The 25,351-nt window shown below is 41.1% G+C and overlaps 2 protein-coding genes and 1 long non-coding RNA gene across 5 annotated transcripts; all 3 read left to right on the top strand.

Annotated features, from left to right (window-relative positions):
* Positions 1–2,518: 2,518 nt before the first annotated feature.
* LOC127913428 (trichohyalin-like) lies at positions 2,519–4,834 on the top strand. The gene has a single exon (XM_052485373.1). The coding sequence runs from the start codon at positions 2,723–2,725 to the stop codon at positions 4,832–4,834; it is 2,112 nt and encodes a 703-aa protein (XP_052341333.1). The 5' UTR covers positions 2,519–2,722.
* An 82-nt stretch (positions 4,835–4,916) lies between these two features.
* LOC127913510 (trichohyalin-like) lies at positions 4,917–24,846 on the top strand. 3 transcript variants are annotated; one of them, XM_052485636.1, is made up of 3 exons: positions 4,917–6,029; positions 23,555–24,122; positions 24,276–24,846. In XM_052485636.1, exons 1-3 carry the CDS (start codon positions 4,940–4,942, stop codon positions 24,298–24,300), a joined length of 1,683 nt encoding a protein of 560 aa, XP_052341596.1. In that variant the 5' UTR covers positions 4,917–4,939; the 3' UTR covers positions 24,301–24,846. The 3 variants fall into 3 exon arrangements, with proteins under 3 accessions (XP_052341596.1, XP_052341597.1, XP_052341598.1); XM_052485637.1 differs by lacking the exons at positions 23,555–24,122; positions 24,276–24,846 and adding exons at positions 6,862–7,387; positions 7,541–7,970; XM_052485638.1 differs by lacking the exon at positions 4,917–6,029 and adding an exon at positions 21,804–22,733.
* On the top strand, positions 16,452–18,586 carry LOC127913518 (uncharacterized). Its single transcript, XR_008085862.1, has 4 exons — positions 16,452–16,606; positions 17,123–17,174; positions 17,267–17,388; positions 17,777–18,586. It is a non-coding gene; the product is annotated as an uncharacterized LOC127913518 (long non-coding RNA).
* Positions 24,847–25,351: the final 505 nt, after the last annotated feature.

The following is a 25,351-nucleotide window of genomic DNA, read 5'->3' as shown; positions in this document are numbered from 1 at the left end:
ATTTGTATTTGTGTGGGAAATGTTTGTAGGCTATGGTTGCTGTTTGTATTTCATTGAACTTTAGGCCCATGCAAAGACAAATCACACAACATAGAATTCCAAATAACCTTAGGCAAAAATACAAATGAAAATAGTTAGAAGTGTCTTTATCAATTATGAGTAGCTAAACAATATCGACTTTTGGAGACAGATGCGCAGGAGAACCCCGAGCTGTCAATCAAGCAGGCGCGTTGAACGGATTATGACGCTCAAGCGTTCCAAATGACGCAACAATACAGCTCCAGACCAGAGAAAGTTCATGCGGAAGATATTCTTCAGTTCAACACTAAAACTGCGCGTTGACACGTGTGATTTGAGGTGAGTCAAATATTTACGAAAGTTTACAATACATTAATCGTCCGCTAGCCTACTTAGCCTATAATTTTGTCATGGTAAGATAACACATGTGAAGGTGAACGTTAATGTATTTGAAATATGTTTTCTTTCTGCCATTATATAGCTAGCCTAATAAAATACAATTATTTATAATTGCTTTGTTATTTCTGTTGTTATCAATTTCACCATCTGTATCTACTCTTCTGTCTGTCTGTCAGACTATCTGAATTGTCTGTGTACTGTCTAGCCAGCATTATGCCAGAAAGGTTCTTTGAGCTTGATTCACAAACTCTGAAGACTGTGATCAATTATCAGTTTTGACCTGGTGAGTAAATACGTTTTGATGGACAGGATGTCACCTGATCCTAGATGACACCCTGAAACATAGAACAATATCCATTGTTGCTGAATGAAGCCATATTATTATATTTTCCAGAAATAAAACTTGTAGACCTTTCTTGCAGGACTCAACTGAAGACTGGACATTCTCTTCTCCTGGTGAGTAAATCTCCGTCTGGCACCATCTAGGGACTAGTCACATTACCTCCTCCTTTCATATGGAACAGTCTGTAAGTCATTCATCACATAACCTAGCTCTGGTCCAGGGCATTATGTCTCCTACTGGGACTGTCTTCTTACCCCTCCTATCATATGGAACAGTCTGTAAGTCATTCATCACATAACCTAGCTCTGGTCCAGGGCATTATGTGTCCTACTGGGACTGTCTTCTTACCCCTCCTATCATATGGAACAGTCTGTAAGTCATTCATCACATAACCTAGCTCTGGTCCAGGGCATTATGTGCGGCTTGCTGAAGGAAGGCTCAGTGTCTGCAAGCTGTACGTAACGCCCTGGACCAGAGTGACACATTACCCACCTCTGGCCATCATGGACAGTCAACTCATCACATTCATGTACTGTAAGTCACAGTTGTGTGATGTGTTATTAAAGACAGTTACATTGAGCAGAAGTTGAATTATTATTTTAATATTGTAGTAAATTGTCTGAGTTCACTTCCTAAATAATGTGTTGACATTCCTTTGCTCCCAGCTACAAGCAGGCAGAGATGGAGGTTCACTTCCCGAGAGAAGAGAAGAAGACCTGTACAGAGAAGGAAGCCCACATGCTTGAGTTGATGGGGAAGGATCGAACGATCCGAAATCAGAAGAAGGAGATGGACAGACTTCAAGTGTGTCTCTGGGAGGAGGAAAAGAAGAAGAGGAATGGTGGATCGGAGATGGACAAGATCATTGAACAATTACAGTCTGAGTCAGACAATCTCCGAGCCCTTTTAAAAGATGAAAGGAGGAGAAGAAGAGTAGAAAGGGGTATATTGAAAGAGTGGAAGGCTGAGATCCTGAGACTGAGGGAGGCAGAGAGCCAGAGGGAGGCAGAGAGCCAGAGGGAGGCAGAGAGCCAGAGAGAGGCAGAGAGAGAGAGAGATGCAGAGAGAGAGAGAGATGCAGAGAGAGAGAGAAAGGCAGAGAGACAGAGAGAAGCAGAGAGACACAGAGAAGCAGAGCGAGAGAGGGAAGCAGAGAGACAGAGGGAGGCAGAGAGACAGAGAGAAGTAGAGAGACAGAGGGAGGCAGAGAGACAGAGGGAAGCAGAGAGACAGAGGGAGGCAGAGAGAGCCACAGGAGCAATGGAGCACCAGAGAAAAATGCAGGAGATCCACAGACTCAAACAACTGCTGGATCTTCTGATGGTGGACCTACAACTGGCCCACGTAAGACATGTCATTGTTATTATTAGAAGGCAGTATATTTACCAGCTGAAAATGAATAGTGGCAGACAGCGGTACGCTAACCCAATGTTAACTTTTATTCCTTTCCTTAACCCTTACCTTAACCTCACTGAAACTATACCTGACCTTTACCTGAACCCAACCCTAGGTCCTGAACCTAACCTTCATTTATCTCAACCCCTATGCCTTTCTTCTGCCGGTTGAATATCCACTTCCTTATTAACGTCATTACTGTTTTTGTATCTTGTTAATAACTAGTGAAGCCTCATTTGTATAAACATCAGAGGCAACATTGTTGTAACATAACAAATTGTAACAGGAATTTCTCAAACCCCTAACTGAATGGGCAAGAAGGTTGTGTGTTTCATTTGTATTTTGGACATAATTTCCATAAAATGTCTCGTAATTTTTTCTAACCATGATAATACATTAATTGACAATGAACTGTCCAGATGAATTGATCAAAATGACCCTGCTATTGATGTTGTCCAGTGTTTGATTCAATTACCTAGCTCTAGGTTGTATTTCTGTGTATCATTCTCTGCAAATCCTTTGAAAGTATGTCTTGGTAATAGATTATCACTAATTTAACCTTTTAAAATGAAGCAAGAGATTGAGAGATTGAGGCTATGGCAGAAAGTCATGGAGGATCAGCGACCAAGACTGGCCTGGAACAACAAACCTATTGAGACAGGAAGAGAGAGGGAAAAAGAGAGAGAAAGGGAGATGGAAAGGGAGAGAAAAGCAGAATTGGAAAGACAAGAAATGAAGAAGAAAATGGAACAGGCAGAAGAAACGATAAAAGTGTTAGAACGAGAGATTGAGAGATTGAAAGAGATTGAGAAGGAAATCATATTTGAAAGAGAAAGAGACGTGTGTATTGCAGAGAATGAGAAAGTCAAACTGGTTAACGAAAAGGTAAAAGAGTTAGAGAGAGAGGTTGAGAGACTGAAAGAAGATATGACAACAAAAGAGATTCAATACAAAATCAAATTTGAAAGAGCGAAAGAAGCGTTTAGAAGACAGAATGAGAGAGTGAAACAGGTTAACCAAAATGTACTAGTGTTAGACAGAGAGGTTGTGAGAATGAAAGAAGAGATTAGATTGAAAGACGAGACTGAACCAGAGAGAACATTTGATAGAGACAGAGAGAGAGAAAATGATTGGAGACGAAGTGAAGAGGAGATGAAAAATAGAGTGGAGAGAGAGATGGAGATGGAGACGGCCCTCCTCAATGACAAAAAGACGTCTGAATTGGAGGAAGTCTTCAAGAAAATCAAGGAACAGCGGATAGAATTAGAAAATATGGAAACAGACAAATATAAATGGACACAGAACCAAATGGACATGGAGGAGAAGATGGAGGGTGAGCACAACAAACAGAAAGAGGTTGAAAGAAAGAGAATGGAGAAAATACCAAAACAGAGACAAGAAGAAGATGAGAACAAGAAGGAGATGGAGAGAGAAGAAGAGGAGAGACGCAAACAGAAGCACATAGAGATGGAAGAGGAAGAAAGAGAGAGGGAGAAAGAGAGACAGAGACAGATCAGAAGACAGAGAATGGAGAAGAGACAGAAAATTATGGAAAGAGAAGAAGAGAGACAGAGAGAGATTGAAAGAGAGATTGAAGAAGAAAGATGTGGACAGAAGCAAATAGAGATGGAAGAGGAAGAACGAGAGAGGGAGAAAGAGAGACAGAGAGAGATTGAAAGAGAGCATGAAGAAGAAAGATGTAAACAGAAGAAAATAGAGATGGAAGAGAAAGAAAGAGAAGAAGAGAGACAGAGAGAGATTGAAAGAGAGCACGAAGAAGAAAGATGTAAACAGAAGCAAATTGAGATGGAAGAGGAAGAACGAGAGAGGGAGAAAGAGAGACAGAGAGAGATCAAAAGAAAGATCATGGAAAAGAGACAAAAACATATCGAAAGAGAAGAAGAGAGACAGAGAGAGATTGAAAGAGAGCACGAAGAAGAAAGATGTAAACAGAAGCAAATAGAGATGGAAGAGGAAGAACGAGAGAGGGAGAAAGAGAGACAGAAAGAGATTGAAAGAGAGAATCAAGAACTATTTGAACAGAAGCAAAAAGAGATGGAAGAGGACAAACGAGAGAGGGAGAAAGAGAGACAGAAAGAGATCAAAAGAAAGAGAATGGAGAAGAGACAGAAAATTATGGAAAGAGAAGAAGAGAGACAGAGAGAGATTGAAAGAGAGATTGAAGAAGAAAGATGTAAACAGAAGCAAATAGAGATGGAAGAGGAAGAAAGAGAGAGGGAGAAAGAGAGACAGAGAGAGATCAAAAGAAAGACAATGGAAAAGAGACAAAAACATATCGAAAGAGAAGAAGAGAGACAGAGAGAGATTGAAAGAGAGATTGAAGAAGAAAGATGTAAACAGAAGCAAATAGAGATGGAAGAGGAAGAAAGAGAGAGGGAGAAAGAGAGACAGAGAGAGATCAAAAGAAAAATAATGGAAAAGAGACAAAAACATATCGAAAGAGAAGAAGAGAGACAGAAAGAGATTGAAAGAGAGCACGAAGAAGAAAGATGTAAACAGAAGCAAAAAGAGATGGAAGAGGAAGAACGAGAAGAAGAGAGACAGAGAGAGATCAAAAGAGAGAATGATGAAGAAATATGTAAACAGATGCAAAAAGAGATGAAAGAGGAAGTACAAGAGAAGGAGAAAGAGAGACAGAGAGAGATCAAAGAAAGATAATGGAAAAGAGACAAAAACATATCAGAGGAGAAGAAGAGAGACAGAAAGAGATTGAAAGAGAGAATGAAGAACAACTATTTAAACAGAAGCAAATAGAGATGGAAGATGAAGAACGAGAAGAAGAGAGACAGAGAGAGATGGGAGAGAAAAGAAAGACGACAACAACAAGAGGAGAGAAAGATCATGTTTGAGAGAGATCAAGAAGAAGAAAATATATGGAAACAGAAGCAAATTGACATGGAGAAGGAGGGAAGAGAGAGGGAGAACAAGAGACAGAGAGAGATAGAAGAGATACACAGACGACAACAACAAGAGGAGAGACAGAAACAAAAGGAGAAGGAGAAAGAAAGGGAGAAAGACAATGACAATCAGAGAGAGATGGAATTAAGAGATCAGCAACAGAAAGAGATGGAGAAAGACAAGATGATTATGAGAGAAAGGGAGGAAGCAGGAAGAAGAAAGGAGGGGCAGAAAAATATTTTAGGGGAAATTGAGGGACAGACTGAACTGGAGATAGAACAGGAGAGAGAGATGGAAGAAAAGCAGGAAGTGATTAAGGAAGCAGAGGAAGAGTACAGGGAAAGAGAAGAGAGAGGAAAGGAAGTAAGCATGAAGAAACATGTAGTAGTTAATGTTAAAGCAAAAGCACGGGAAGTCTTCAATAGGCGTAAAGAGAGGAGGTTAGAAGTGTTGAAGGGGGAACGTGAACACATAGAAAGAGGACAACAAATCAGGAGGGAGAAGGAGGAAAGACGGCTGGAGATGGAAAGAAAACAGGAGAGGGCAAGACAACAAGAGGAGCAGGATAGAAAACGAGAGATTGAAATCGCTAGACAGAAAGAAATGTTGAGACTAAGAGAGGAGGAGAGGCAGAGAGAGGATGAGAGAGAGGAGGAGAGAAAGAAAGCCATTAAATGCCATTTATCTTTAATTAGAGAGAGACAAAAAATAATACAGGCACAAAAAAGAGAGGAGATGGTGGAAGAGGAAAGAAGGGAGATCCTTGAGTACAAGAGGGGTGACTTAGAGGAGGAGGAGAAGGAAGATGACAAGGAGGACATTCTCCCACCTGATAAAAGTATCAGAAGGAGAGCCGTGGGCTGGGTAAACAAGAAGTGGGAGAAGAGGAACCTCAAAAAGATCGAGAGAACCTGTCAGAGAGAAGCTGAGGAGGGCGATAAGATCGTCCACATAGGTAAGACCTGTTTTCCCTCTACTTATGACATCATCCTCTGTAGTCTCCTCTACACACATACGTTCCACACCAGTCATCATGTTGCATCATTGTTTCAATATAAAACAACTGTCCAAAATGGTCAAACTGATCTGGTATCAACTTAAATGTAATGTACACAGGGAATTTAGAATGGAAAACTCAACTGGATCTCAATGACCCTGGTCTAAAGTAGTGCATCATAGCCTTTTGAGGCCCTAAGAAACATTTTGTTCAGGTTTTTGACTACATTTCCTCCCAATCTACACTTTGCAACGAGGCGTAGAGAACATATTGCATTTTTTAAGCAAGTTTGCTGCAATTCTACACATTTTCCCATGGGGCGGAGAGAATAATTAGCTGTTTTTAAATCTATTTCCTTCAATTGTACACATTTTGTCATGACTTATGGAATGTTAAGATAATATCTGAATGAAATTGACTAACAAAATGAATGGGGGCTCACTGTAGTTCAAGGCCCCTGGGTAAATTTGACCAAAAAAGGTTTTGGGGGGGTCAGGGGGCCCCTAGTTGCCATGGGGCCCTAAGCAATCGCATATGCCTAGGGCCGGCCGTGGCACTTTACAAAGGATAGGTGCCATTTGGGACTCATGTTAAACTCTGGGTCAGGTCAATTCAGGATGGGAGTGATTTAAATGTATTAACAAACTCCATGCCATGCTCAAATGAGAAGAGTAAAGAATCATTGAGATCCAATTGTGTTTTCTATTCCTAATTCCCTGTGTCCATTACATTTAAGTTGACACCAGATCCACTAAGTTGAATGAGAACTCTACTTCTTCTCCCCTGCCAGTCATCCCTGGACCCATAAGGCTAACCATGACCCGGGCAGAGAGAGAGAGGGAGAAGAGGAAGGAGCTGCTGAAGGCTGAGGAGAGAAGGAAGAAGATGGAGGATTTCAATAAGCAGTGGAGAGAGAGGTCCCTGCTTAAAAAACACACTCATCAACAACTGAAGGAGGAGAGGGAGAGGATGAAGGAAAACTACCTGGATCAGATGAATCTGGAGGCTGATGCTCAAATCAACACCCGGTGTCTAACCACCCAACACAGCCACGACTTCAACCAAGGTCAGGAATTGCCGGGGTGGGCGACAGGCCAACAAGTAAGCCAAGAGCCTGTTGCATCTGGAGATGGCCAGCAGGAGGGGCCAAGGAGGCAACAGGCATGGGCAGAGAACCAGGAGGGGAGTTCAGAGAACCAGCAGGAGGGGCCAGACAGCCAGCAGCTAGAAGCTCCAGAAGAGGCTGACACATCAGAGCCAATCTCCAACACAAAGACAAAGAAAAAGCCAAGCATCTGGAAGAAAATTAGGATGAGGTAAAGAATGTTTAAACATCTATTCATGTTTTACACTGTTAATATACATGTCATCACTTTAAAAAGTGACATTATCCAAATGTGAGGGTTTAGTGTACATGCAACACACATGTAAATATATAGATACTTACCTGTCTCTGTGATGTCTTACAGCCTTCCTGATGTGCTGTCTGCCTAGAGCTGGAACTCAATGAAGCCACAGTTCCACTGAGGTTACGTTAGTAATTAAAAGTGTCGCCCAATAATTCTTCCCCCTCTTTAAGTCATCGAGCCACATTTCCTCCTCAAAACATTATAGTCTCCTCAAGCCAGCAAGTTTCCTCTTTATCAGGCAACAAACCATCGAAGGTCAGTGACCCTCCTCCCAAGAACAGAGACTCTCATCTGTATCCTAGTTAAATTCATCTCTGCTTACCACCTCTTCAGTCCTAGAAAATATCCCAAAAATGGAAATGGTTTAAACAGAAGTCCTCCCCTCAGACCAGTGGCTCCACAGACCAGAGTTTCTCATCTTTATTCAAGTTGAATGCAACTCTGATCATTTCCACCACCTCTCCTGTTAAGGGGAGGTGCTGAAAAGGAGGTCTGGGAGGTCTGCAGGTAGCCTGGACCGGACCGGTAGCAGCTAAGTTGCTGGCTCCATCCCCGGGCAGAGCTGCTCAAGTCAGGCCAGTGATGTTTGATGATGTCATTTTGTTAGCAAAGTTTTATTCTTTAATAAAAGCATTTATTAAAAAAAGCAATATTGTTGTTACGGTGTGGATTGTTTTGTTATTTATTAGAATTGAAACATCCAGTAGTCATGGTAGATGTTAGACTTTCAATGAGACACCTGACATTCCATCAGTTTGATACAATGTGTGACACGTTATATTAGAGAGGAGTCCTCTATACACATCTATTTTAGACCATCGGAGAAATATCAGATTGAAATAGCTTCTCTAAGAGTCTGAGGAGAGAGCAACAGTAGACGCATCGTTAGCTCTCCCACCTCCAGTTCAGTACTTGGGTCATTCCACTAGTTGAGTACCTTTTGGGGAGTGTAACTTTATATTTCACCTAATTCTAACATTGTGTCATAAAGAGCACATGTTCAACTTAATATAAAACATGTTTCCCATCTCAAGAGTAACAAATACATACTATAGCAAGTGCCTATTAAGTGCCAAATAAAGTGACAGGGTTGACTGTAACAGAGTTGACTATTTCATCTAGAATCAACCATAGATCCCCATGTGACAGGGGGAATGGAATGCAAGCTTACCAAACACATGTAAATAGTTTAAACATTTCTAGACTGTCTATCTATAGGTAACAGGGTTGATGTGTTATAATTCACCCACCCAGTGGTGATTGCAGCATGTACATCTTGGTGGGGAAAACTCCCCCAAAATGTTTTAGATGAATGCCAGCAAAGCCACTACACAACACAACACTAAACAATACATTAATTGCACTATAACTTACATAGCTGATATGGCTAACTTGCTTATGTACAAACTATGGCACAAGGGGACAACGAGTGGACTACAGGATATCTGTAATTTAGATTAAGACAATGAGAGACCTAGGATGGACGTCGTCAATATCACCATTTGTTCAGCACTTTTGAAATGTACAGCGACAGAATTTTGAACATGGGCCATTCTTACAGTATTCTCCCTGTACACCAAGTCATAACTGCATATAAGCAGACAATGAAAGCTCGTACAATATTCGATGATTACATTTCTCTAAAACAGGCTATAGTCTACATGTGCACCATCAAGTCAGAGCAGTAGGCTAAGTTATGGGAGTGGAAAGGGACAACATTATTAGGGTGAGGCACATGGGCTACTAACAGCTTACTACACAACCTACACTTAGTATTACTATCTTATCTACAGTTCACACATCTCCCTGGTTTATTACTACACAACGTACACTTAGTATTACTATCTTATCTACAGTTCACACATCTCCCTGGTTTATATTTAGTTCAGAGTTCCCAGTTGTCTTGAACTCACTGAAGTCTAAGATATCCCAGTCAGAGGTCCCAGTTGTCTTGAACTCACTGAAGTCTAAGATTTCCCAGTTCTGAGTTTCCAGTTGTTTTGAACTCACTGAAATCTAAGATGTCCCAGTCAGAGTTCCCAGTTGTCTTGAACTCACTGAAATCTAAGATGTCCCAGTTCTGAGTTTCCAGTTGTTTTGATTGCGGCAGGAGTCATGCTGAATAGCAGGCTAGTCATTGCTTTCTTAAGCTTGCAGTTAGCCACTGCTTCCTTCCAAACCACTGATTGTTGAATTTGCGATTTTCCAACTTTTTGTGTTTATTTGGAAAGGTTGATGACCACTGATACGTTTTATCTATAATTTCTCTTCATATGACAAGGATTGAAAAGGATTTGCCAGGAGATTGTTGTCTGGATGCATGATGATGACTGCCAGCTTGGTAGCTATGATTTTGTAAATATGATGTTGAACCAATCACGGCGCAACCAGAGAACATTACCAACCCCTACGCTCCGTATTTCTCACTGGCTGCCCCACCACCACAGAAAGCACTAAGCTGGGCTGAAACACCTGCATTTATGAGCTGCCTTCCTCAAGAAATCAAAAAAGAGAAGATGTCTGTATGCAGCTTTATTAACTCAATGATTTAAAAAAAAATGTTTACATTGTTTGAAAACTGATATGTGACACTTATTAATGCCAAAATAACATGCAAAGCAGGCAACATATATATTGTTAAACACGTGGGGCTCAAAACGGGTGTGGCTCTGTCCCACCTGCCCTAAATGACGGCTCGCCACTGACAATATTATAATCAAAGATGAATCAATGATGAATATATTATTATTAAAAGATGAGCTTGACGTTTTTATTGGTGAATCAAAATGTAATGATTCAATCATACATTGTTTTACAGTGGTGAAGTTAGTTTTATATTAAAGATTCAGACTTTACTCTTCAAACCTCTTCAACGGAACATGCAAGGTTGACTAGGCTACCGGGGGCGGCAGGTATCCTAGTGGTTAGAGTGTTGGGTCAGTAACCAGCAGGTAGCCTAGTGGTTAGAGTGTTGGGTCAGTAACCAGCAGGTATCCTAGTGGTTAGAGTGTTGGGTCAGTAACCGAAAGGTTGCTAGATAGAATCCCTGAGCTGACAAGGTAAAAATCTGTCATTCCTCCCTTGAACACGGCAGTTAATAATTAACCTACTGTTCGTAGGCCGTCGTTGTAAATACGAATTTGTTCTTAACTGAATTCCCTTTTTGGAGGTAAAATGTAGCTAAAAATGTGCCATCCTCTGCTCAGAGGGTTAAGGGACCGTCTTAAAACTGCATCGCATACAATTGCATAAAATTGCATTTACCACTTATTGCTTAGCTAATAAAAAATAAATAGTATACAATCGGTGACTCAATGTCATATTTATCCTGATACCAGATTAGAATTGACGCAACCCTAACAGTACCTGTGGATGTATTTCAAGGCCTACCTTAAAACTCAGTGCCTCTTTGCTTGACGTCATGGGAAAATCAAATGAAATCAGCCAAGACCTCAGAATAAAAATTGTAGACCCCCATAAGTCTGGTTCATCCTTGGGAGCAAGTTTCAAACGCCTGAAGGTACCACATTCATCTGTACAAACAATAGTACGCAAGTATAAGCACCGTGGGATTACGCAGCCGTCATACCGCTCAGGAAGGAGATGCGTTCTGTCTCCTAGAGATGAACGTACATTGGTGCAAAACAAAAAGTGCAAATCCCAGAACAACAACAAAGGACCTTGTGAAGTAGCTGGAGGAAACAGGTACAACAATATCTTTATCCACAGTAAAACCAGTCCAATATCGACATAACCTGAAAGGCCCTCGGCAAGGAAGAAGCCACTGCTCCAAAACCACCCTTGAAAAGCCAGACAACGGTTTGCAACTGCACATGTAGACAAAGATTGTACTTTTTGGAGAAATGTCCTCTGGTCTGATGAAACAAAAATTGTTCTAAAATTCACCAAATGTATTGTGGGAAGCTTGTGGAAGGCTACCCGAAACGTTTGACCCAAGTTAAACAATTTAAAGGGAATGCTACCAAATACTAATTGAGTGTATTTAAACTTATGACCCACAAGGAATGTGACGAAAGAAATAAATGCTGAAATAAATCATTCTCTGTCCTATTATTCTGACAATTCACATTCTTAAAAGAAAGTGGTGATCCTAACTGACCTAAGACAGGGAATCTTTACTTGGATTAAATGTCAGTAATTGTGAAAAACTGTGTTTAAATGTATTTGGCTAAGGTGTATGTAAACTCCCGACATCAACTGTACATACCCCTGTGCACATCTCATTGCAATATGGTCCATCCAGGGCCTCAGCTGGACGCCTACAATGTGAGAAATGTAAACAAGATGCTATAATTGTGTGTGTGTGTGTGTGTGTGTGTGTGTGTGTGTGTGTGTGTGTGTGTGTGTGTGTGTGTGTGTGTGTGTGTGTGTGTGTGTGTGTGTGTGTGTGTGTGTGTGTGTGTGTGTGTGTGCCGCTCCAGGTCATATTTTTGATATTTTATTTAATTTGTTATCTGATGGAGCCATCCCTTGTATCATTTTCTAGGCCTCCCAGGTATTTGCATTTATTGTAATGTATCTGATTACTGCTGCTAGGGGAGCTGTGATGTCAATTGGTAGCGTTAGTGAGATCGTGAGATCTTAGAGGTTTCTTCTTCAATCTTGGAGAATGCCTACTACTGAAAACTAATAACGTTTGTCCGTCTCATCATTTTACCCTGTTAATCAAGTTACGTAATGTGCAAAAGTGCAATATGACTCTCAGCATATTGAGGTAACATGGTTAACTACATAGTCCATGAGTTTGGTCACGTTTGAAGGGAGTTTTAACAGAGTGATAAACTGGTTGGTATTTTCCCCATTGTAAGTAATGGAGGTTGGCTCGGTTGCTAATGGTTTACATGTAAGAGAAGGGATCAAGATGGCGTCTGAACTTTCTGTACTGTTTTTCAGTAACGTTTAGATCCTATTTGTTTTATTTTCTAACAAAGACTCAGTTTATTTCAGGTAATATTTGTAAATATGTGATGTCACAATAAAATGTGTTGATATTTCTACAAAAATAGCATTTAACAGTTTGCTAACTTGATGCTAACCAAATTTAGCTTGTCTAAGCACTAGCTAGCTCTAGGCTAGTTTATCTCAGTCTGATAGCTTACATGTTAGTGGTTTATAATATAATGGTTGTAGCACCGTTTAGCACAGGCCTCCTGTCATTTCTAGCTTTTTCCAAATTGACACTGATAGTACAGTGAGTTATATATAATGTGAATGTGTAGATGTGTGGTGATAGTATTTTAACCTCAGACCTTTTATTTTGTTGATACTGGAATATGAAATGTGGAGATGTAATGCAACAATAGAGTTGTAATGGATACTTGGTTTTGATAACCAAAAAGATTAAGAAAAGAGAACAGTATTTTAATACATCTTGGAGAATTCCTACTACTGAAAACTAGTAACGTTTCTCCGTCTCATCATTTTACCCTGTTAATTCAGGGTTATTATCTGCTGACCACATCCCAGTCCGAGGCCTGTAACATATGTCAACAGGTGTCAAGGACTTGAAAGTTACAGAAATTGTGTCAACTGTTAGGACAAGAGATAACAGCTAAATGAAATCCAGATCCTCAAACCTCACTTAGATGACTGCATTGATAGAATTGGCTCTGCTGCTTACGTTAGTAAGTTAGATTTGCTAAAAGGTTCATGGCAGGTGCCTCTGAACTCTCGAGCTTCTGACATCTGAGCTTTCGTTACACCTGATAACTTCATACAATATACTGTGATGCCCTTTGGAAAGTGTAATGAACCTGCTACTTTTCAGCGCCTAGTTAACATTGTGTTCCTGGATGTGCCAAATTGTACTGTTTACATTGACGATGTGGTGATTCATTCGTCAACTTGGTCTGATCATCTCGCCACCTTGAAAAGTGTGTTTCAGTGGTTGGAGAATGCTTCTTTAACCCTCAATTTGGCCAAGTGTGAGTTTGGGAAGGCTACTGTGGCTTACTTGGGGACGCAGGTGGGACGAGGTCAAGTGTGAGTTTGGGAAGGCTACTGTGGCTTACTTGGGGACGCAGGTGGGACGAGGTCAAGTGTGCCAAATAACTGGCAAAGTGGAAGCAATTGTTGCTTTTCCTGCTCTCACGACTTGTCGCCAGTTGTGCAGATTCCTGGGGATGGGAGGGTACTATCGTACCTTCTGTAAGAATTTTTTGACGGTAGTAGTTCCCCTTACATCTCTGCTTAGTCCCAAAGTACCATTTCAGTGATCCAAGGAATGTAACTATGCTTTAGATTCAGCCAAAGCGCTACGTTGTAGTGCCCCAGTGCTTGCCGCCCACAACTTTGACAAACCATTTAAGTTGGAGGTAGATGCTAGTATAGTGGGGGTGGGTGCGGTTCTCTTGCAGGAAGAGGAGGAGGGAGTGGATCGGCCTGTCAGTTTCTTCTCCCAGAAGTTCAACTTGTGTCAGTCAAAGTCCTCAACCATTGAACAAGAGACACTGGCTTTCTTGCTGGCCTTACAGTTTATTGAGGTATATGTGGGCTCCAGTGCCTGTTCTGGTCTTCACGGACCATAATCCTTTAGTGTTTCTTCGGCAAAGGTACAATCAGAAACGCCGCCTTATTCGGTGGGTTCTGATTGTACAGGGATACAATATACAGATTCACTATGTGAAGGGTTCGGTGATCGTCGATGCTCTATCACGGTTCAGTAACTGGGGGAGCGTATTGTTTTTTGTCGTTGCAAACTGGGAGTTTACAGGTTTTGCAGTATTTAATCTGTCTATGCACACTAGGTAAGACCTGGTGAACCACCCCCTGTATTGTGGTTAGCGCACCAGGTGGTTCTAAAGGTTAGGTAAGAAGTGAGAAGGTAGGTAAGGTAGGAGAGGGGACTCCTTAACTTTGAACTTTTCTTTGCTTTGGTTCAGTCCAACTCCTTTTCCCCAATTTACCGTGTTTAGGAATAATACATTCCTGGTAAACTCTGTCTTCCTTCCCAGCACCTACGATCACAGAGCTTTTTCACTCCACAGGGAGTTGAGATGTAGCAGGGTTCCCTCCTCCATGAGGCGAACATAACATTCAGTTACAGATGTTTTGGTAATGCAGCTACCAATTTGGTAACGGAGTTACAAGTTTCAATCACTTAATAATTCACAAACAAAATATACATTGGAAAAATCACTAGAACTAATTGTTACCTTACTTGTTACTTCTGTGAACTTTCATTATCCCCCCTCCTCACAAAGACAAATGTGAAAATATCTTAAAGTTATGAGGGTTTTTGGTAACGGAATTACAAGGCACAAGACAATATTACCAAAACGATTTCTCCAAACCCAAATGTAAGTGTTGATAATAGTAGTCAGGGGTCTTTATGTCAACATGATTCTGCTTTTATGTAGTTCTGATATTGGACCTCTTAAGACTTTTTCTGCTAATCTTTTCTAAGACCCCTTTTCCATCTGTTTACCCAGAAATCAAAGCCTTCACTGGTTGAAAAATGTATCTAGAATTACATTTACCAAAAGTATACACTCTTAGATTTCATTTGACACCCAATTACACATGCTCCTATGAACGTCATAATTGGTGCTTAAATCACAAAATCAAAATGTATTGGTCACAACACATGGTTAGTAGATGTTACTGCGAGTCTAGCGAAATGCTTGCACTTCTAGTTCCGACAGTGCAGTATTATCTGACAAGTAATATCTAACAATTTCACAACCAATAACTAATAGACAATCCTTTTAAATGGAAATGCCCTACTGTACCTCTAGAGATACTATCCATCCCCAACTAGTAATAAAGTGCCCATGATGGAGGAGGTTTACTGGACACACAGGGAGAAACTACAGTCTGAATCACACCCATGATGAGAGGAGGTTTACTGGACACACAGAGAGAAACTACAGTCTGAATCTCACCCATGATGAGAGGAGGTCTACTGGACACACAGGGTGAAACTACAGTCTGAATCACACCCATGATGAGAGGAGGTTTACTGGACACACAGAGAGAAACTACAGTCTGAATCACACCCATGATGAGAGATTTACAGGACACACGGGGTGAAACTACAGTCTGAATCACACCCATGATGAGAGGAGGTTTACTGGACATACAGGGAGAAACTACAGTCTGAATCACACCCATGATGAGACGACCTTTAAGGCTTAAGGGTTTGGTTAATCTTAGGGTTAATCTTAGGAGTTAAGGTTAGGGTCAGTTTAGGTTTCAGGTGTGAAAATAGTTCTGACTTAAGAAGCCTACCGTTTGTTCTTTACATTTAATATTAGCATTTCTTCCATTGTTCTAGATTGATTTTAAGCATTTTGAAGGAAGATCTGTTTATGAGCCAAATGAACCCATGATCTTTTTCTTGAACGGACAAATAAGTCTGAATCACATTGATGGAGAAAAGATCACACACTCTGAAAGCCCATCACTCCGACAGCGGAGAGATGAGGTTTACTGAGCACCACAAAATCACCAGTCTGAATCAACAGGCAGGCGGTGAGGGCGTTGGGATTTGACTGTCACAGGGACAAACTAATACGAGGTTATACTTCATTGGAATAGGCGGTTCTTGAGGTAACGGTGGTCAATTGAAAACGGATCAACTGGATTCTTGTACCCCGGGGAACAGGTGTCGTCCAGCAGTTGGTGATGGTGACATACTGAACAGTTTGACCTGGACAGGTGCACCAGAGTTGTGATTGTATGTTTGTTTGTACAGTTATGGCTGTAATGTTATTATTTTGTGTTCTCACTAAACACCCACATTTGTATTTGTGTGGGAAATGTTTGTAGGCTATGGTTGCTGTTTGTATTTCATTGAACTTTAGGCCCATGCAAAGACAAATCACACAACATTGAATTCCAAATAACCTTAGGCAAAAATACAAAAATACAAGTGAAAATAGTTATAAATGTCTTTATCAATTATGAGTAGCTAAACAATATCGACTTTTGGACACAGATGCGCAGGAGAACCCCGAGCTGTCAATCAAGCAGGCGCGTTGAACGGATTATGACGCTCAAGCGTTCCAAATGACGCAACAATACAGCTCCAGACCAGAGAAAGTTCATGCGGAAGATATTCTTCAGTTCAACACTAAAACTGCGCGTTGACACGTGTGATTTGAGGTGAGTCAAATGTTTACGAAAGTTTACAATACATTAATCGTCCGCTAGCCTACTTAGCCTATAATTCTGTCATGGTAAGATAACACATGTGAAGGTTAACGTTAATGTATTTTAAATATGTTTTCTTTCTGACATTATATAGCTAGCCTAATAAAATACAATTATTTATAATTGCTTTGTTATTTCTGTTGCTATCAATCACACCATCTGTATCTACTCTTCTGTCTGTCTGTCAGACTATCTGAATTGTCTGTGTACTGTCTAGCCAGCATTATGCCAGAAAGGTTCTTTCACAAAGGCTCATATTCACAAGGTCTCATAGAAGGAGTGCTGATCAATTATCAGTTTTGTCTTTTAAATCAAACTGAATACGTTTTGATGGACAGGAGGCGACCTGATCCTAGATCAGCACTCCTACCCTGAAACACTTTGTGAACAATATCCAGGTGTACTGTGATTATGAAGTTGTGATGAGGTATTATTATATTAGTTGTGCTGATGCATGATGGGTTGTAGGCTAGAGCTTGAGGACTCAACTCTGAAGACTGTTTCTGAATTCACTGACCTGGTGAGTAAATGTTGTGTACAATGGCACCATCTAGTGACAGAAACATAGAAACACACATTGTTGCTGAACGAAGGCATCTCTTTATTTTCCAGAAATAAAACTTGTAGACCTTTCCTGCAGTCACTGAGGAGATGGACACCTCTTCTTCTTCTGGACGATCTCCGTCTCCTACTGGGACTGTCTTCTTACCCCCTCCTATCATATGGAACAGTCTGTAAGTCATTCATCACATAACCTAGCTCTGGTCCAGGGCATTATGTCTCCTACTGGGACTGTCTTCTTACCCCCTCCTATCATATGGAACAGTCTGTAAGTCATTCATCACATAACCTAGCTCTGGTCCAGGGCATTATGTGCGGCTTGCTGAAGGAAGGCTCAGTGTCTGCAAGCTGTACGTAACGCCCTGGACCAGAGTGACACATTACCCACCTCTGGCCATCATGGACAGTCAACTCATCACATTCATGTACTGTAAGTCACAGTTGTGTGATGTGTTATTAAAGACAGTTACATTGAGCAGAAGTTGAATTATTATTTTAATATTGTAGTAAATTGTCTGAGTTCACTTCCTAAATAATGTGTTGACATTCCTTTGCTCCCAGCTACAAGCAGGCAGAGATGGAGGTTCACTTCCCGAGAGAAGAGAAGAAGACCTGTACAGAGAAGGAAGCCCACATGCTTGAGTTGATGGGGAAGGATCGAACGATCCGAAATCAGAAGAAGGAGATGGACAGACTTCAAGTGTGCCTCTGGGAGGAGGAAAAGAAGAAGAGGAATGGTGGATCGGAGATGGACAAGATCATTGAACAATTACAGTCTGAGTCAGACAATCTCCGAGCCCTTTTAAAAGATGAAAGGAGGAGAAGAAGAGTAGAAAGGGGTATATTGAAAGAGTGGAAGGCTGAGATCCTGAGACTGAGGGAGGCAGAGAGCCAGAGGGAGGCAGAGAGCCAGAGGGAGGCAGAGAGCCAGAGAGAGGCAGAGAGAGAGAGATGCAGAGAGAGAGAGATGCAGAGAGAGAGAGAAAGGCAGAGAGACAGAGAGAAGCAGAGAGACACAGAGAAGCAGAGCGAGAGAGGGAAGCAGAGAGACAGAGGGAGGCAGAGAGACAGAGAGAAGTAGAGAGACAGAGGGAGGCAGAGAGACAGAGGGAAGCAGAGAGACAGAGGGAGGCAGAGAGAGCCACAGAAGCAATAGAGCACCAGAGAAAAATGCAGGAGATCCACAGACTCAAACAACTGCTGGATCTACTGATGGTGGACCTACAACTGGCCCACGTAAGACATGTCATTGTTATTATTAAAAGGCAGTGTATATTTACCAGCTGAAAATGAATAGTGGCAGACAGCGGTACGCTAACCCAATGTTAACTTTTATTCCTTTCCTTAACCCTTACCTTAACCTCACTGAAACGATACCTGACCTTTACCTTAACCCAACCCTAGGTCCTGAACCTAACCTTAATTTATCTCAACCCCTATGCCTTTCTTCTGCCGGTTGAATATCCACTTCCTTATTAACGTCATTACTGTTGTTGTTGTTGATAACTGTATCTGTGCAGGTTGTAAATAACTGCATTAGTGAAGCCTCATTTGTATAAACATCAGAGGCAACATTGTTGTAACATCACACAAATTGTAACAGGAATTTCTCAAACCCCTAACTGAATGGGCAAGAAGGTTGTGTGTTTGTATTTGTACACATTTTGGACATAATTGATACCATCAAATGTCTCGTAATTTTTTCTAACCATGATAATACATTAATTGACAATGAACTGTCCAGATGAATTGATCAAAATGACCCTGCTATTGATGTTGTCCAGTGTTTGATTCAATTACCTAGCTCTAGGTTGTATTTCTGTGTATCATTCTCTGCAAATCCTTTGAAAGTATGTCTTTGTAATAGATTATCACTAATTTAACCTTTTAAAATGAAGCAAGAGATTGAGAGATTGAGGCTATGGCAGAAAGTCATGGAGGATCAGCGACCAAGACTGGCCTGGAACAACAAACCTATTGAGACAGGAAGAGAGAGGGAAAGAGAGAGGGAAAAAGAGAGAGAAAGGGAGATGGAAAGGGAGAGAAAAGCAGAATTGGAAAGACAAGAAATGAAGAAGAAAATGGAACAGGCAGAAGAAACGATAAAAGTGTTAGAACGAGAGATTGAGAGATTGAAAGAGATTGAGAAGGAAATCATATTTGAAAGAGAAAGAGACGTGCGTATTGCAGAGAATGAGAAAGTCAAACTGGTTAACGAAAAGGTAAAAGAGTTAGAGAGAGAGGTTGAGAGACTGAAAGAAGATATGACAACAAAAGAGATTCAATACAAAATCAAATTTGAAAGAGCGAAAGAAGCGTTTAGAAGACAGAATGAGAGAGTGAAACAGGTTAACCAAAATGTACTAGTGTTAGACAGAGAGGTTGTGAGAATGAAAGAAGAGATTAGATTGAAAGACGAGACTGAACCAGAGAGAACATTTGATAGAGACAGAGAGAGAGAAAATGATTGGAGACGAAGTGAAGAGGAGATGAAAAATAGAGTGGAGAGAGAGATGGAGATGGAGACGGCCCTCCTCAATGACAAAAAGACGTCTGAATTGGAGGAAGTCTTCAAGAAAATCAAGGAACAGCGGATAGAATTAGAAAATATGGAAACAGACAAATATAAATGGACACAGAACCAAATGGACATGGAGGAGAAGATGGAGGGTGAGCACAACAAACAGAAAGAGGTTGAAAGAAAGAGAATGGAGAAAATACCAAAACAGAGACAAGAAGAAGATGAGAAGAAGAAGGAGATGGAGAGAGAAGAAGAGGAGAGACGCAAACAGAAGCACATAGAGATGGAAGAGGAAGAAAGAGAGAGGGAGAAAGAGAGACAGAGACAGATCAGAAGACAGAGAATGGAGAAGAGACAGAAAATTATGGAAAGAGAAGAAGAGAGACAGAGAAGATTGAAAGAGAGATTGAAGAAAGAGAAAAATAAGAGAGACAGAAAGAGAGACAGAGACAGATCAGAAGACAGAGAATGGAGAAGAGACAGAAAATTATGGAAAGAGAAGAAGAGAGACAGAGAGAGATTGAAAGAGAGATTGAAGAAGAAAGATGTGGACAGAAGCAAATAGAGATGGAAGAGGAAGAACGAGAGAGGGAGAAAGAAGACAGAGAAGATTGAAAGAGAGCATGAAGAAGAAAGATGTAAACAGAAGAAAATAGAGATGGAAGAGAAAGAAAGAGAAGAAGAGAGACAGAGAGAGATTGAAAGAGAGCACGAAGAAGAAAGATGTAAACAGAAGCAAATTGAGATGGAAGAGGAAGAACGAGAGAGGGAGAAAGAGAGACAGAGAGAGATTCGAAGAAGAAAGATGTAAACAGAAGCAAATTGAGATGGAAGAGGAAGAACGAGAGAGGGAGAAAGAGAGACAGAGAGAGATCAAAAGAAAGATCATGGAAAAGAGACAAAAACATATCGAAAGAGAAGAAGAAAGACAGAGAGAGATTGAAAGAGAGCACGAAGAAGAAAGATGTAAACAGAAGCAAATAGAGATGGAAGAGGAAGAACGAGAGAGGGAGAAAGAGAGACAGAAAGAGATTGAAAGAGAGAATGAAGAAGAACTATTTGAACAGAAGCAAAAAGAGATGGAAGAGGACAAACGAGAGAGGGAGAAAGAGAGACAGAAAGAGATCAAAAGAAAGAGAATGGAGAAGAGACAGAAAATTATGGAAAGAGAAGAAGAGAGACAGAGAGAGATTGAAGAAGAAAGATGTAAACAGAAGCAAATAGAGATGGAAGAGGAAGAAAGAGAGAGGGAGAAAGAGAGACAGAGAGAGATCAAAAGAAAGACAATGGAAAAGAGACAAAAACATATCGAAAGAGAAGAAGAGAGACAGAGAGAGATTGAAAGAGAGATTGAAGAAGAAAGATGTAAACAGAAGCAAATAGAGATGGAAGAGGAAGAAAGAGAGAGGGAGAAAGAGAGACAGAGAGAGATCAAAAGAAAAATAATGGAAAAGAGACAAAAACATATCGAAAGAGAAGAAGAGAGACAGAAAGAGATTGAAAGAGAGCACGAAGAAGAAAGATGTAAACAGAAGCAAATAGAGATGGAAGAGGAAGAAAGAGAGAGGGAGAAAAAACAGAAAGATATTGAAAGAGAGAAGAAGAACTATTTGAAAGAAGCAAAAAGAGATGGAAGAGGAAGAACGAGAAGAAGAGAGACAGAGAGAGATCAAAAGAGAGAATGATGAAGAAATATGTAAACAGATGCAAAAAGAGATGAAAGAGGAAGTACAAGAGAAGGAGAAAGAGAGACAGAGAGAGATCAAAAGAAAGATAATGGAAAAGAGACAAAAACATATCAGAGGAGAAGAAGAGAGACAGAAAGAGATTGAAAGAGAGAATGAAGAACAACTATTTAAACAGAAGCAAATAGAGATGGAAGATGAAGAACGAGAAGAAGAGAGACAGAGAGCGATCGAAGAGAAAGAGAGACAGAGAGAGATGGGAGAGAAAGAAAGACGACAACAACAAGAGGAGAGAAAGATCATGTTTGAGAGAGATCAAGAAGAAGAAAATATATGGAAACAGAAGCAAATTGACATGGAGAAGGAGGGAAAGAGAGGGAGAACAAGAGACAGAGAGAGATAGAAGAGATACACAGACGACAACAACAAGAGGAGAGACAGAAACAAAAGGAGAAGGAGAAAGAAAGGGAGAAAGACAATGACAATCAGAGAGAGATGGAATTAAGAGATCAGCAACAGAAAGAGATGGAGAAAGACAAGATGATTATGAGACAAAGGGAGGAAGCAGGAAGAAGAAAGGAGGGGCAGAAAAATATTTTAGGGGAAATTGAGGGACAGAATGAACTGGAGATAGAACAGGAGAGAGAGATGGAAGAAAAGCAGGAAGTGATTAAGGAAGCAGAGGAAGAGTACGGGGAAAGAGAAGAGAGAGGAAAGGAAGTAAGCATGAAGAAACATGTAGTAGTTAATGTTAAAGCAAAAGCACGGGAAGTCTTCAATAGGCGTAAAGAGAGGAGGTTAGAAGTGTTGAAGGGGGAACGAGAACACATAGAAAGAGGACAACAAATCAGGAGGGAGAAGGAGGAAAGACGGCTGGAGATGGAAAGAAAACAGGAGAGGGCAAGACAACAAGAGGAGCAGGATAGAAAACGAGAGATTGAAATCGCTAGACAGAAAGAAATGTTGAGACTAAGAGAGGAGGAGAGGCAGAGAGAGGATGAGAGAGAGGAGGAGAGAAAGAAAGCCATTAAATGCCATTTATCTTTAATTAGAGAGAGACAAAAAATAATACAGGCACAAAAAAGAGAGGAGATGGTGGAAGAGGAAAGAAGGGAGATCCTTGAGTACAAGAGGGGTGACTTAGAGGAGGAGGAGAAGGAAGATGACAAGGAGGACATTCTCCCACCTGATAAAAGTATCAGAAGGAGAGCCGTGGGCTGGGTAAACAAGAAGTGGGAGAAGAGGAACCTCAAAAAGATCGAGAGAACCTGTCAGAGAGAAGCTGAGGAGGGCGATAAGATCGTCCACATAGGTAAGACCTGTTTTCCCTCTACTTATGACATCATCCTCTGTAGTCTCCTCTACACACATACGTTCCACACCAGTCATCATGTTGCATCATTGTTTCAATATAAAACAACTGTCCAAAATGGTCAAGCTGATCTGGTATCAACTTAAATGTAATGTACACAGGGAATTTAGAATGGAAAACTCAACTGGATCTCAATGACCCTGGTCTAAAGTAGTGCATCATAGCCTTTTGAGGCCCTAAGAAACATTTTGTTCAGGTTTTTGACTACATTTCCTCCCAATCTACACTTTGCAACGAGGCGTAGAGAACATATTGCATTTTTTAAGCAAGTTTGCTGCAATTCTACACATTTTCCCATGGGTTGGAGAGAAGAATTCGCCTTTTTAAAGCTATTTCCTTCAATTCTACACATTTTGCCATGACTTATGGCATGTTAAGATAATATCTGAATGAAATTGACTAACAAAATTAATGGGGACTCACTGTAGTTCAAGGCCCCTAGGTAATTTGACCAAAAAAGGTTTTTGGGGGGTCAGGGGGCCCCTAGTTGCCATGGGGCCCTAAGCAATCGCATATGCCTAGGGCCGGCCCTGCACTTTACAAAGAATAGGTGCCATTTGGGACTCATGTTAAACAGGTCAATTCGGGATGAGAATTATTTAAATTTATTGACAAATTCCGTGCCTTGCTCAAATGAGAAGAGTAAAGAATCGTTGAGATCCAACTGGGTTTTCTATTCCTAATTCCTTGTGTCCATTACATTTAAATTGACACCAGATCCACTAAGTTGAATGAGAACTCTACTTCTTCTCCCCTGCCAGTCATCCCTGGACCCATAAGGCTAACCATGACCCGGGCAGAGAGAGAGAGGGAGAAGAGGAAGGAGCTGCTGAAGGCTGAGGAGAGAAGGAAGAAGATGGAGGATTTCAATAAGCAGTGGAGAGAGAGGTCCCTGCTTAAAAAACACACTCATCAACAACTGAAGGAGGAGAGGGAGAAGATGAAGGAAAACTACCTGGATCAGATGAATCTGGAGGCTGATGAGCAAATCCAGAAGTTCAGCACCCAGTACATCACCCGGTGTCCAACCACCCAACACAGCCACGACTTCAACCAAGGTCAGGAATTGCCGGGGTGGGCGACAGGCCAACAAGTAAGCCAAGAGCCTGTTGCATCTGGAGATGGCCAGCAGGAGGGGCCAAGGAGGCAACAGGCATGGGCAGAGAACCAGGAGGGGAGTTCAGAGAACCAGCAGGAGGGGCCAGAGAACCATCAGGGGGGGCCAGACAGCCAGCAGCTAGAAGCTCCAGAAGAGGCTGACACATCAGAGCCAATCTCCAACACAAAGACAAAGAAAAAGCCAAGCATCTGGAAGAAAATTAGGATGAGGTAAAGCATGTTTAAACACCTATTCATGTTTTACACTGTTAATATACATGTCATCACTTTAAAAAGTGACATTATCCAAATGTGAGGGTTTAGTGTACATGCAACACACATGTAAATATATAGATACTTACCTGTCTCTGTGATCTCTTACAGCCTTCCTGATGTGCTGTCTGCCTAGAGCTGGAACTCAATGCAGCCACAGTTCCACTGAGGTTACGTTGGTAATTAAAAGTGTCGCCCAATAATTCTTCCTCCTCTTTAAGTCATCGAGCCACATTTCCTCCTCAAAACATTATAGTCTCCTCAAGCCAGCAAGTATCCTCTTTATCAGGCAACAAACCATCGAAGGTCAGTGACCCTCCTCCCAAGAACAGAGACTCTCATCTGTATCCTAGTTAAATTCATCTCTGCTTACCACCTCTTCAGTCCTAGAAAATATCCCAAAAATGGAAATGGTTTCAACAGAAGTCCTCCCCTCAGACCAGTGGCTCCACAGACCAGAGTTTCTCATCTTTATTCAAGTTGAATGCAACTCTGATCATTTCCACCACCTCTCCTGTTAAGGGGAGGTGCTGAAAAGGAGGTCTGGGAGGAGGTCTGCAGGTAGCCTGGACCGGACCGGTAGCAGCTAAGTTGCTGGCTCCATCCCCGGGCAGAGCTGCTCAAGTCAGGCCAGTGATGTTTGATGATGTCATTTTTGTTAGCAAAGTTTTATTCTTTAATAAAAGCATTTATTAAAAAAAGCAATATTGTTGTTACGGTGTGGATTGTTTTGTTATTTATTAGAATTGAAACATCCAGTAGTCATGGTAGATGTTAGACTTTCAATGAGACACCTGACATTCCATCAGTTTGATACAATGTGTGACACGTTATATTAGAGAGGAGTCCTCTATACACATCTATTTTAGACCATAGGAGAAATATCAGATTGAAATAGCTTCTCTAAGAGTCTGAGGAGAGAGCAACAGTAGACGCATCGTTAGCTCTCCCACCTCCAGATCAGTACTTGGGTCATTCCACTAGTTGAGTACCTTTTGGGGAGTGTAACTTTTATTTAACCTAATTCTAACATTCTGTCATAAAGAGCACATGTTCAACTTAATATAAAACATGTTTCCCATCTCAAGAGTAACAAATACATACTATAGCAAGTACCTATTAAGGGCCAAATAAAGTGACAGGGTTGACTGTAACAGAGTTGACTATTTCATCTAGAATCAACCATA

This window comes from Oncorhynchus keta, chromosome 29 (genome assembly GCF_023373465.1).
Source record: "Oncorhynchus keta strain PuntledgeMale-10-30-2019 chromosome 29, Oket_V2, whole genome shotgun sequence".
Lineage (NCBI taxonomy): Eukaryota > Metazoa > Chordata > Actinopteri > Salmoniformes > Salmonidae > Oncorhynchus > Oncorhynchus keta.
Note: the sequence above shows the minus strand (reverse complement) of the source record. Positions and strands in the feature narration are given on the sequence as shown.

Bases quoted from the DNA above. Each gene is read 5' to 3' on its own strand.
- LOC127913428 (XM_052485373.1), top strand. From the start codon at position 2,723: ATGAAGCAAGAGATTGAGAGATTGAGGCTATGGCAGAAAGTCATGGAG.
- LOC127913510 (XM_052485636.1), top strand. From the start codon at position 4,940: ATGAAGAACGAGAAGAAGAGAGACAGAGAGAGATGGGAGAGAAAAGAA. The intron at 6,030-23,554 runs GTAAGACCTGTT...CTCCCCTGCCAG, and splicing joins CGATAAGATCGTCCACATAG to TCATCCCTGGACCCATAAGG. The intron at 24,123-24,275 runs GTAAAGCATGTT...GATCTCTTACAG, and splicing joins TGGAAGAAAATTAGGATGAG to CCTTCCTGATGTGCTGTCTG.